The following is a 13533-nucleotide window of genomic DNA, read 5'->3' as shown; positions in this document are numbered from 1 at the left end:
AAAAATTAACTCATTTGACTCTCGAAAAGCGAAAAGTGTCAATCTTTTTGGGACGTAGGGAGTAGTATATTCAATCAAGAAAAATTAATAAACAAAAGAATAGCATAGTCAAAAAAAGAATCACAACAAACTGAATTGAGAGCTAATCTACTACATATCAGAACATGGAAAACAAAAATCTTTGTAGAACAAATTAGCTTTCATTCCCCGGATCAACCAAAAGCAAAAATCCAAAAAGTTAAAAAGTTTATCCGAATCTGAAAATGGAAAAAATAACAACCAATTGAGAGCTAATCTATTGTTACCCGAAACATGGATATGATATGAAACAGATTCCACAATGCATGCAAGTATCATGGAGCGAAAGAGAAAAGATGATAAAGTTCTGAGATTGGAACTTGAGGAGAAAAAAAAGGTTTTGGTATCAATTCGATGAAGAATAATATAGTGAGGTCTAGACATGGAGAAACTGTTGATATAATTAGCTAAACAACGAAATAAAAAGTAAATTTAGTAACCATTAAATGAACAAACAAAAAAAACTCTCATTACCAGGCTAAATAATTGAAGATTTTGAGTCTACATTTTCCTCCCGCCTTAAGTGGAAGATTTTAAAACTTGTCACGATATTTGGGATTATATTCCACCTTATATTTCTAAAAATATATAGCTGAAAATTAATGAATCATAAAATGCATTGCACCTATTTAAGAAATCTATATTTTAAGGGTTGGAGAGAGATATATCTATACTTCTTTTATTCTTTAATTGTAGTATTATGTTTAAACTCTTCACCTCATGTGATTTTTTCCTGTCATTAATAAAAAATAAAATACAGGAGTCCGGCGGAAACCCCACCTACAATGCGGTAATCCTATTTAGGGAGAAAAAAGTGACCAAACGAACAAAAATATATCTTAAGCAACGAACAAAAGTCATACCCAGAAATATATTAATTCGAATGGGAAATACAAATAAATAGCGCAAGGGCCGCTAATTAATTCCAACAAATGAAAAATCCAAAATAAATTAGCCCCATAAGTAATGGGAAACAAATTGAACAATTTAAACCTCTAAAACAAATGAAAATCCAAAAAAAAACTCAAGAAAACAATTTAAAGAAAAAGGTTTAAAAAAAAAAAAACATTTATGGACAAGTGAATCCCTTTGGAGCATCCTTACTACAAACATTAAGAAGTAAGCTAAGTGAAATAGGGAGATTAAGGTTAATCCCCAAAATATTAGCCTTAAGTGCAGTGCAAAGACAAACAGCAGCCTCTAAATCCACAAGATTTTCAATAAGACTGCAACATGGTTTAACAGGTGGAGTTCCAAGTGTAACATTCAATAAACCATTAAGCACATTAGCACAAACACCTAATTTTAATGCATCAGTTGGGCATTTGCCTTGTGAATTAGGAGATGGGCTTGGTGTTGGCTTTGACTTCGGTTTTGGTTTTGGGCCAGGGCAAGTGTTGCATGCACTAACCACAGTGAAAAAAAGGACATTGAATACTAGAAAGAGGACAAGTGACTTAGCCATCTTGATCTCAAAGCTAGTGCAATATTTGCTAATTAGAGAAATGTGAATTGATTTCTGATGATGAAGAATGTATTGATATGGTGGGGTTTTTATAGGGTGGATTTGTAAGGAGGGGGATTAAAAGAATTACAAGACATCATTCTTTAATCCATGTGTAAGTCAGGAATTCAGCCTGGCAATGAGAATTAGCATATTTTTGTAGATCTTGGAAACATGTGAAGTAGGAAATTAAAACAAGTTGCCATGTTCCTCTCGCTGAGTTCCAAAATCCAGGAATTTTAATTGTTTTATTTCGTAGCCCTTGATTTTTGCCCAGAATGTCATGGTACTTAATCAGTATTAAACGATTTATTTTATGTACACCTACAATTTTACATTATTAGCGTATTTTAACATGATTTAGCAGGTAATGTACCTTATTTTTTTAAATTATTAATCCCACTTTAATTTTCTTGAAAGTTAGATGTAATTTTCTAAGTAACTGTAAAAATTATTTACGGTATTAGTGTATATAGTAACTCAATTAGTAATATGCTTTGACGCATTGAAAATATTTAACAAAAAAGAAATTAGGGACATGACAACATGCATTTACAGGTTAGTCGCCCTCTTTGCTTGGACGTAAATTTTGCCGGGTTATCACTTTCTAGGACAATGTTTAGTGATTCTTTTCTTTTTGTTTCTCTTGTAATTTATGGATCTTTTGGATCATAATCTAAAAATTCCATTTGAATAAACTGAAAATCTTGAAAAAATATTATATCATGATCTAAAATTTAATAGACATTAGATGATAATCTAATCTTTTGTCAGTACCAAAAACTATATTTGCACAACTTTATAAATACAGACAAAATTTAGAAAAGGAACATTTGTGTGAATGGTCTAGTAAGCCCAAAAGGAGTTGGGCTGGGGAAACTGGAACAAACCAATACCACATGCACCTACCATGTGTGAAATAACATAATGCTCCATATTCCATATGTTCCAAATTAACCGTTTTAATGATCAAAATTACAATATTTGACCATTACATTAATGGTACATTAATCTTAGTATATTTAGTCGACTACTGGAATAAAAGCTTAATTTGAATGGTGGTTCTTTTATCCTTATTAATTTATAATAGTACTTCTAAATGTGATCTAATTATCCAAGAAAGTCAAATTTATACACTTAAAGTCGCATGGAGAAAGCAGAAACAAACTACGATTGTTTAATTATTTAGTTGAACTAGAGAAATCGGGGATGTCATGGTAAGCTGCAGCTGGCCTGCCACATGCATGCAAGAAGTCCTGAATTTTCACATTCATATTTGAACGTCAAATCTGATAGGAAATATACAACCCTGCTATGTATAAGACAAACCTGGCCGTTATATTAGAATTTAAGAGCCTTAATAGAAAGAAAAGCAAGAAATTTAACTATTATAGAAGCTTGGGTTTGGAGCTGGGATCAAAGTGGTTGCTTCATGGAATTCCAATTCAATCTAAGGGCAATTTTGACATTTTAGTTATCTATACAAACTTACGTTCTTTACAGCATCAATTAAATAGCCACCTCATTAATTTTGTAACTGAGATTCATCATCATAATTCATCCTATCTTCTTCGCCTTCTGTGTCGGTTAGTTCATCGCTGCTTCAATTTCTGGTTTTGTTTTTATAATTACTTTTGATCCATTCACTGTTTGTTGCCTTAGTCTGTCTTTTGTGAACAAAATTTGAATTTTGCACATTCAACTCTTGTACAGTCTTAGAAGAGCTTGATAAGGAAAACATAACTTTAAAGACAAGTGGTCTTTTGAACCTTCTTAATCTATATCTATATATAATATAAAGCTTGGCATAGACAAGGTGATCTGACACCTCTCTATGGCCTAGAATACTATTTAACTTTTTTCTCCTTTTTTTGAATTTTTTCTCACTTTAAAAATTAATTAATGTGTTATACTTAAAAGCCAATAACACAAGTCATGAAAGAAAAAAAGGCCACGACGTCACCTAATTATATTAAAGCAGCCCCTAATTAAAGTCTCATACATAACTGCCAATAAGCGTTTCGGTCCTTTCGTATCTCAATTTTATCTGTTTTCAGTTTGACGCAGAGTGAATTGGTCCCTAAGGAACCCCTGTCCTTTGGTATTTCATAGTAATTAATTACTACTATCCTCTTCCTTGATCCTAACATTATATATGATAATGCCAACATTTCCTGTCACTACTTCCTTTTGATTTTCCCTTTGTTTCTTTAAAGTGTGCATTTTGATGGAATTAGACGATTTCCAATTCGGTGATAAACTTTGAGATGTATGTTTCTGGGGTAAAAGGGGCTGCATCACACAAAGTAAAGAAAAGTCTCCGGTTTGCAATGTTAATGGCAATTATTTGCTCTTGGAATAATAATATTACTTTCAAGGTTCACATGATATATTTTTACCTTAATCACTTTTGTGGTTGTATTCACATTGATATCATTTTATTTATCTAATATATATGATGTATTTTTATATATCTTTTGATTTTTGGTAACAATGTTGTGCTTTGTTTCCGTTAGTAGTAGTGAGATAATGGTATAGCCTTTTTAGTTTGACGTGTACAATTTGTTTTGGCTTTTATTAGAGATTAGAAATTCTTTGCAAAGAGACACTCTATTTTCTTATTAATGTTTCTGATTTATTGGAGACAATTTGATGTTTATGCAGGAATACTGAAAGTGTTAAACGCCTAAAAGTCTGCAAATTCGAGTTCTCTTACACTTTCCTATAATTACTGTTATTAATCTGTATTAATTGATGCACTACTTGAAATTCAGGCAAATTATTTATCTAGACTCTAAACTGTTACCGCACTTAAGATGCAAGTGGAGAAGCTTTCGAAACACACAGGAAAATAACAGTTTCCAATCAAAAGAGAGAACTACCTAAGCTATTGGTGTCTTTCAGTTAAGGGAAGAAGAGTCATACGTTTGTTCTTCGGAAAAGAAGAGGGTTCCGAATTTGGCTGATCGAAATTTGGAATTTATTAGGCCATAGTCATTCATAAAGATTTGACGTGTGCCTGTTAATTTGTATATATTCTCTAACAATGCACTATAGCTTGTGTAGTTGATGCCAATTTGCTAATTGCAAAGGTGTGCTAATGATGGTGTAATTTGTAATGAGTTAGCAAGTGAAAATTATATCGTGAATCCGAATATGAAGGGCTTTCTTTGTTGTATGCTTATTGCCATCTTTATGGAGTATTTGTTTCCCTCGATGCTTTTTTATTTGCTTTCTGTCAAGATTACATGCCTAATTTCTTTGTGCCTAAGTTGCATCATTATGTTAGCACTAATCACCTTCCATTGCCTAAATGTTGGAAATGCGCTGAGTAATAAAACATGGTGTAGCAATAGGCTACCTCAAAATGTAGACCCATCATCTCCTTCCCCTCTCTTTAAATAACTCATATATAGCTGATATTTAGACCTAACTAGGGCATTTAATCCCATCCATGTGAAGGGATATACTTTCTTTTTTAATCATTTGTTTCATCTATATATATTTTGTTGTTCCTTCTTAGTTTTTTTGTAATTTTTATTTGAGAGGCATGAACAATGTTAAACTCTTTAAACATAAAGTGTCAATATAAGAAACAAAATAATAAGGAAACAAAGAGCAGGTTGGAAAAAGAAAACGACATTTTAGGTTTACATTACCTAGAGTTTTGCATTATTTCTCCTTGCTATTTTTCAACTTTTTATATTCTTATTCGAATTCATGTATACTGATTAATTGGTTACTCCATAATTAACTTTGAATGTTTTCACAGATTTTTCAAAGAACTTTATATAAGGTGTTAAATGAATCATCAAAAGAAGATAGAAACATGAAAAGGTAGTTTTGATTAAGAAAGATTAAATTACTTTAATATAAATTATGACATTAATATTCAATTATATATTTAAAAAGTACACCACCCGCGCGAAGCGCGGGCAAATACACTAGTATTTATATATATTAAGGAAAAAAAGTTAACAAGAATATAAGATCCGAATCAAAACTATTAAGTTCTGCAAATCTGTAATTAATGATATAAAAATATGCCACTGATCTCCTATACTCACCGAAGTTGGAACTTGGACGTGTGCGCTTGTTAAGTGTATCTTTCAGCTTATTTTCAATTATTTATCACTACCACGTCTGCTTGTTTTCAATACCTAACCGCTAAATATTTGGGAATCTCAATTATCTCACTACTTCCGTTAATTGAAGTCATAACAATGTTGTTATTAACTCCAATTCAACTATGAACAGAGCATATTCATAAACATATACACATAATGAAAAACAATACACATTTCTCCACATATATAAGGATAAAAGAAAAATGAAAACCTTACAACAAATAGACTTTTATATTGTGAATTACAAAATCAAGCGTCTATTATGAAATACAAAAAGGGAACTTATTTCAAGATACTAATCAATTCCACTTATTACATACCATAACAACAAAGAGTTACCACTCACTGGAATTATTCTTACATGACAAATTCATAGATAGTTGTTCATTTAGGACATTGGAAGCCAGATGGAACTTTTTTGCCACAAGCACTGAGAAGAAGGCTTAGAGAAATAGGGACATTAAGGTTGATTCCAAGAATATTTGCTTTAATGGCAGTGCATAAACAAAGAGCAGCATCAAGATCAACAAGTCCTTGAATGAGAGAACAGCAAGGTTTCTTTGATGGATTTCCAATTACAACTCCAAGTAAATTGCCAAGAACATTAGCACAAACACCTAATTTGAGAGTATCAATAGAGCACTTGCCTTTGGAGCCGGGGCTCGGGGTTGGCTTTGGCGTTGGTTTAGTACCACCGCAAGTGTCACATGCACTCACAAGAGAGAAAAAAAGAATGTTTACAAGAAGAAAGAGAGCAAGGCAGGTGGTTTTCTTAGAAGCCATTTTCTACTAACTTCAGTAGTTTTAAGTAGATTTTGGGTTTGGTTGATATTGAAATGATATAGGAGGTGAGTATTTATAGAATGCAAAATTAAGCATCATTGTCAAGAGAAATAAAAATCACGTCGGAAGGTTGAAAATGAGAATAAGAGAAATAGTGTAAAAGGAATATTACTAAATATATTTGAATAAAATAAAATTAGAAAAGTTACATTAACTTGTAATTACACATTGTAATTACCATCAATCATCACTTCCTCTTGGGAATTGAAGAGTGTAATTACACCCTTTTAATAACACTCAACTTCTTGCCGACTTGGTCAGACAAACATACAAAACTATATAATTACACCCAACTACGCACAAATTCAATTCTTAGGTGACTTTCCAAACAGGCTCCTAATATAAATTAAGTTGCTGAAACCATGTGTCCCCAAGGTTACGTTTTAGCTGGCATCACAAGCAAAGATTACTCAATTCTCCCTGAATGGTTTTTTTTTTTTTTTTTTTTTTTTTTTTTTTGCTTAAACGGAAAGATTTTATTTATATATTAAGGTTCGTCCGTAGACATACATAAAGGAATTGATCTATATGAAACAGTTCCACAAGCATTTCTATCAAAAGTAGTAGTTACAAAAGAAGGAGATGCTTCAAAAACATAAGGATTGTTTCTTTCCATATCAGGTCTCATAGACTTCCTTCCGTATTCCGCCAGCAGATCTGCAACCATATTAGTTTCCCAGGGATGTGGCGCAGCAACAGGTTCCCCAGTTAAAGTAGAAGTGACCTGCAATTAGTGAAGATATTTGAGGTTAATAAAGTATAACCATTTATATAATTTAATAATACCTATGAATCAGTCTCTACCATTAATGGCAAGAGATTTTTTGATCGAGCTAATTTTAGTCCATGTAGCAATACTAGCAATTCTGCATGAAGAGCATATCCAACTTTTATGTTACATTAACCCATGATCCATGATCCTAGATGATCACGAAAGACTCCTCCTGTACCTCCATTTCCAGAAGTGGACTCAAATGATCCTGAATGTATTATTAGACATGAGGTGTTGCAATAAAGTCTACATCTATGTACAAAAGATAAGAGAAGAAAATTATATTGGAAGAGAAATATGCATATTTGAGATGAAAATGTAACTATACCAATGTGTCACCAGTACTTACACTGCTAAAAAGCAGGAATTAACGACAAAAAATCTAAATAATAAAAATCGATTGCTAATCTTATTTAATAATTAAGTAGTGACGAATTATTAAAAAGATCCTGGTAATCTATTTAGCAACATATTGACAACAAATTCCGTATCTAATTAATATTTTTTGTACTGTAAATAAAACTTTAATTTTGTGAATCACAAATAGTAGATAGATTAACATAGCCAACTAGAAAAGTAAAACGGACGAATTCGAATTGGTTTTCGATTGCCCCCTCCCCCACCTTGAAGTCTCTCCTCTTCTGTTTGTACCACTAAAGTCTTTGTTAACATGAGTTAGACTTATGTTACATCTTTTACTGTATTATTTTTTGACGTGCTTGGATCGAAAGCTTGAATAGGATAGATTATTATCTGCCTTATGACGGTACGGTTTTATGTCCCCCTTATTGTAATTTTCCTTACTATTTATTTACGTGGTAGGGTTTTGCCAAACCCTCCCATCATTACAGGAGGTGAAAGCGTGAATAGCTTTTGGTTAAAAAAACAAAAAAAAAAAAAAAAAAGAGTAAGACGGAGGTAGTTCCTATTTGCCCACATTATCTATATTATATTAAAAGCACGAAAGGTCTTAGAAATGTTGTTTGAACTTTTTGCCCTTCATTAAAAGACTCTATAATAGACAAAATAGTCATTTACTATTTGCCTAATATTTAGGACTTTCAAGGCAACTAAAATTTAAGTCAATAAATCTTTTCTTATACAAATTGGGTAGCAAGAAATAATATTTAGAACTTTAAACTTAATTATGATTTACCTTAAAAAAAGTTAAGATTTACCTTATATAAATTATATAATATTCATAGAGATAATTACATTCAGTATCAATTGGGGTACCAATGCTACCAAATTTAGCCCATATTTGAGTTTTTTGCCCACAGTAGCCCATCTTCAGTTTAAACAAAAACTACTTGTCAAAAAATGACCCATTCTCCTCTTCCTCCCCCTCTCTCTCCACTGCCTCCTTCTTTTTCGTTTTTTTTTAATTGTAGTTTTTTTTTTTTTTTTTGGAGTTCGCCACTGCCTCCTTTTTTTTTAATTTTAATTTTAATTTTTTATTATTATTTTTTAATTTTTTTTTGAAGTACGCCACTGCCTCCTTTTCTTTCTTTTTTTTAATTTTTATTTTAATTTTTTTTAATTTTTTAGTTTTTTAGTTTCCCATCTCCCTCTGTCACGCCGGATCTTTAATTTTTTTTTTTTAATTTTTTTTATTTCCCCTCTCCCTCTGTCACGCTGGATCTTTGATGTTTGAGTTTGAACAGTTGGTTCTAGTGGTGGTGTTGGAGTTCGCCGGAGAACGGAACTCCGACGATGACTGTATATGGGTGTATATGAGTGTATACTATTGTATGTCGGTGTATATGGGTGTATGTGGATATATGGGTTATAATATTGTATATGGGTGTATTATATTGTATAATATTGTATATGAGTGTATATGGATGTATATGGATATATGAGTTATAATATTGTATATGGGTGTATAATATTGTATATGAATGTATATGGGTGTATAATATTGCATACGGGTGTATAGGTTTATATATGTATATAAGGGTTATAATATTGTATATGGGTGTATAATATTCGTATATAGGTGTATATGAATGTATATGGGTATATGTATTATAATTTTTGTATAATATTGTATATGAGTGCATAATATTATATATGAGTATATGGATTATAATGTTGTATAATAGTGTATATGGGTATATGAATTATAATACTCTATTAAAAAAGTTTTAAAAAAATAATAAAAACATTTTTAAAAAAAAAAAAAACGAGGCAGTTGCGAACTCCAACAAAAAAAAAAACTAAAAAAAAATTAAAAATAAAAAACGAAAAAGAAGGAGGCAGTGGAGAGAGAGGGGAGAAGAGGAGAGTTTTGGGTTAGAGCTTTGCAATGTAAGTTTTGGGTTATTTTTTTACAATGTAAGTGACTCAATCATATATTTATGAAATTTCCCCATATTAATAGCTTTAGAATTGCTCCCACGTTGAATTTATGTAAATTAGATAGCAATGTACTAAATTCAATTTGTTCAAATTGATTATGGTAGAAACGTAAAATATAAATCTCAAAGGCAACTCTTCCATTAAATATTCTATAATAAAAAAATAATTTTTTTTAGAACTTTACCTTTTATAGGACTTTGACCGTACAATAAAACCTATATATACTCATTCTCATATTAATAATCTTCCCTGTTCTTTTATTTTTCAACCTTTCTTCTTTATAGGAGTAGTATATGCATTTATGTTCTTAATTTCTTGTGATGCTTTAAGCTTTTTCCTTTCTTAAATTTTCGCTTCTTCTTACTTGCTTATGATATTACGTGTGATTTTATTGTGTTTTTGTAATTTAATCTTGTGTTAAAAAATTTAGATATAGGAGCTAAATTTCTCTCTTTTTACTTGAAGTCGTTAGAAACTGTCATTATCAATTGATTCTTCAATATTTTTTTGTAGGCGAAAGAAGATTCAAGTATTTGATTGAGACTTCATGCCGATTAAACTCGGATTTAAAGGCATGCTTCTGTTCATTCATATTATTTCTATTTATTTTTGTTAAGTTTTTTAATCACCTATTTGAATACGTAATATGTTCAAGTTAATACTTTTTTTGCTAGAACTGTTATGGTTCGCATTTTTGCCGGTGGGGTTAGCGCTCGGAAAAGCTACTTCGAACTTGTTGGTGCTCTTTCGGACTTTATTTTAAAAGAGCCGCTACCTAATTTTTAGGAAATTAGGAAAACCCGTTTTGAAGGGTTTATTCATACACTGTGAAAAATCCTTCTTAATCCAAAGTTCTAGGTAAGGGTTCTGATGATCCCCTAGGGAAGGTCTTAGGCACCCTAGTATTAAGGATCCGTACTATACGGTTGACTTTCGAATTTCAATGTGTGAGTATTTGCATGAACTGTTTATTTGGTGTTTATTTCTCGAAAAAAAGTCTGTCATTTTGCATATCATTTTTTGAAAAAGAATTGAATATATTCCCTTTACATATAGGGTATTTAGGCTCGGATTTATAATATCTGGATAAAATTAGTTCCTTTCATATATAAGGATAATAGTGGTTTTTTGTAAAGATAGAAGGTCTTTTAAAAGTGTGAGATGAATAAATTTGTTCATGCTAGACTCATACATGGTCCGGGTTAGTCCGTTTAGTACGTTTTTAGAACATCCTTATCTAAAACTTTATGTTTATAAATAGTTTACGTGGATTTAATTTACGAGGGTCCGATTATATAACCAATTGACTTTTAGTCTTTGAAATTTGTCAAAACTATTTATATCGTAGCAATAACGTTTTAGACATGGGCTTTGGCCCAAACTTCTATTCTCTCTATTTTTTTCTTAAAAAAATGGTCTGTTAGTTTCTGGCCCAAAAAATCTCACTTCTTTCTTTAGCTACTGGGCTCAACCCAAAACATATTTTCGCTTATCTCTTTTCTGAAAAAATTGGTTAAGTTGGGCCGAAAAATACAATCTTTGGGTTGGGCCTTAGCCCTCAAAAACTCCATCTTTTGCCTGAATTATTTCCAAAAAACATGTATGTTTTGATGCACAAATACGCTACATATGCATATGTTTTAGAAATCATTTTCTGTCTGTACAAATACGCTACATGTATGTTTTGATGCACAATACGCTACATGTATGTTTTGATGCACAAATACGCTACATATGCATATGTTTTAGAAATCATTTTCTGATTTTGAAATACGGGCCGTATTCAGTATGGACTGCACTGCGTCTCTTCAGTAAAATGGTCATAACTCTTTGTACAGATGTCCGTTTGACCCCGATAATATACCGTTGGAAAGGTATTTCAAAGCTCTACAACTTTTATCAAGGAAGTTTTCCCAAATTCCAAATAAGTTTTGAAATAAGGGCCGTATTTTGAAATCCAATCCGTATTTAACGATGTAACCTCTAAGTGTCAAATTCCAGAATGCTCAGAAATCTTTGGTACCAGTTTACGACTTGAAATACGGGCTGTATACTGAAATACGGTCACTGTTCATGGGCGTAAACCACCATCTTACAACTGAAGAGGAAATTTCCAATTCCCACATTCTTTATCGGGTTTTCTAAGTCTGGGATCATGATCAAAGCTTAGATTAAAGGTACGGGGTGTTACCCTATCACCTAAACTAACTACTAAACCATAATAAAATAAGTAAAAGGGATAGAATATTACCTTTTAACAGTGCAGCCTTGGTCAAAATCGAATTTGGAAGCCCTTTGTGCTTCCAAGACCACACCCAGCCACACAGACTCGAAGACAAAAAGGGAAAATAAATTTTTAGAACTCAGAAAACCTCAAACTAGTTGAAGTCTTAAATTTTTTTACTTAAGAGGCTTGAAATTCGAAGTTTCCAGCCTTCTTTTAATTTCTCCAATTTTTCTGACCTCTGAAAACTCTTTTTTTTTCAAACTTCTAACTTTCAAAAAACTCGAACTTCTTAAAACTCTCTTTTTTCCTTCTCCAAAAAACTGTTTTTTTAAAAGGGGTTGGGGTTATACTTATAGAACCCCAAAAATCGTTCAAAGCTTTAAACAAACGATGTGGGACAAACATATTTTCTCTAAAATTAGCCTTTGTAGGCCTTTATACGGCTAAGATTATCCGAATCAACAATGGATGGTCAGATCTGAGTCTTGCTTGACTCGATCTGACCCATCTTTGGTCAACCAATGATATTCAAGCAAGGTACAACAACAAAACACATAAATCACAGAAGAACGAAAAAAAAATAAAGCAAAGGGATGATTTATTACCGTGTTTAGATTAAATTTCGTGAAATCAAGTGAAACATTAAATGTTTTCACTATATATATATATATATATATATATATATATATTTATGCCATTTTGGGTCGAGAGAGAAGAGGGAAACACGAGGTGGCGCTAGGGTTACACGGAAGAGGAAGAGAGAGAAAGGGGATGGGGGTAAAGGGGCGTTTGAGAAAATTAAATGAAAGAAAGGGGGGTATACCCCCTTATCTGTATTAAGTGGTTGGGCCGGGTCTCGGTCGGCAAAACAATGGACTCGGTCCGGAATGAGAATTAAAAGGTGGGATCCTTTTTCTTTTGTATACATATATATGTATACTAAGTGTATACATATATATGTATACCTCATGTATACATACATATGTATACCTGGTATATATATAAAGATAATTAAATAAAGATTAAAATTGATGATATTTTAATTATAGATAAAATTTGGACATAATTGTCACGACCCAAATCATGGATCATGCGGGCACCCACACTAACCTTCCCTGGTGGGCGAACCCTTCAGATAACTACCTTAATTTGATACAACATGCGGAATAAATGCTATTATTATAAGAAATTCCCAAAATGCGGTCTAGACTCGTACAAGAGCTTAAGAAGTTTACAATTTGAATAGATAACGGACTCAAACCGGATACGACTTCGTTGAAGGATAGAGAACAAAAATCTAAGGAGAGACTACGGGTTGCAATATCTCAAATAGCTCACCCAAACGCCTTTGACGAATGCCTCGAAACGGTCGTGAGACTCGAACATCGCTCGAAAATAACTCTACACTCCGGAAGGAGTGTAGCAAAAGTAGTATGAGCACAACACTAGGCTCGTAGGTATCATAGGCCGACAATGGTTAGTTCACGCATATAAACAAGAAGCAACTAACAAGTAAGCAGATAAGTAATCAAACACGATCACACATCTAGCAAGTGAGAAAGTCTTGCATTAACGATAGTCACAAGGGATCTCAATATCTCGGATTATAAGCCTAGGGAGA

The 13533-nt window shown here is 32.2% G+C and overlaps 2 protein-coding genes across 2 annotated transcripts; both read right to left on the bottom strand.

Annotated features, from left to right (window-relative positions):
• Window positions 1-611: 611 nt before the first annotated feature.
• LOC132030389 (14 kDa proline-rich protein DC2.15-like) lies at window positions 612-1759 on the bottom strand. Its single transcript, XM_059420011.1, has one exon. The coding sequence runs from the start codon at window positions 1541-1543 to the stop codon at window positions 1148-1150; it is 396 nt and encodes a 131-aa protein (XP_059275994.1). The 5' UTR covers window positions 1544-1759; the 3' UTR covers window positions 612-1147.
• Window positions 1760-5921: 4162 nt separating this feature from the next.
• On the bottom strand, window positions 5922-6537 carry LOC132030388 (lipid transfer protein EARLI 1-like). Its single transcript, XM_059420010.1, has one exon. It carries the CDS (start codon window positions 6490-6492, stop codon window positions 6094-6096), a length of 399 nt encoding a protein of 132 aa, XP_059275993.1. The 5' UTR covers window positions 6493-6537; the 3' UTR covers window positions 5922-6093.
• Window positions 6538-13533: the final 6996 nt, after the last annotated feature.

The sequence above is a fragment of the Lycium ferocissimum genome, chromosome 9 (assembly GCF_029784015.1).
Source record: "Lycium ferocissimum isolate CSIRO_LF1 chromosome 9, AGI_CSIRO_Lferr_CH_V1, whole genome shotgun sequence".
Classification (NCBI taxonomy): Eukaryota; Viridiplantae; Streptophyta; class Magnoliopsida; order Solanales; family Solanaceae; genus Lycium; species Lycium ferocissimum.
This window is presented reverse-complemented; position numbering and strand designations above follow the sequence as displayed.

Coding starts and splice junctions, on each gene's coding strand:
- LOC132030389 (XM_059420011.1), bottom strand. CDS start 1,543: ATGGCTAAGTCACTTGTCCTCTTTCTAGTATTCAATGTCCTTTTTTTC.
- LOC132030388 (XM_059420010.1), bottom strand. CDS start 6,492: ATGGCTTCTAAGAAAACCACCTGCCTTGCTCTCTTTCTTCTTGTAAAC.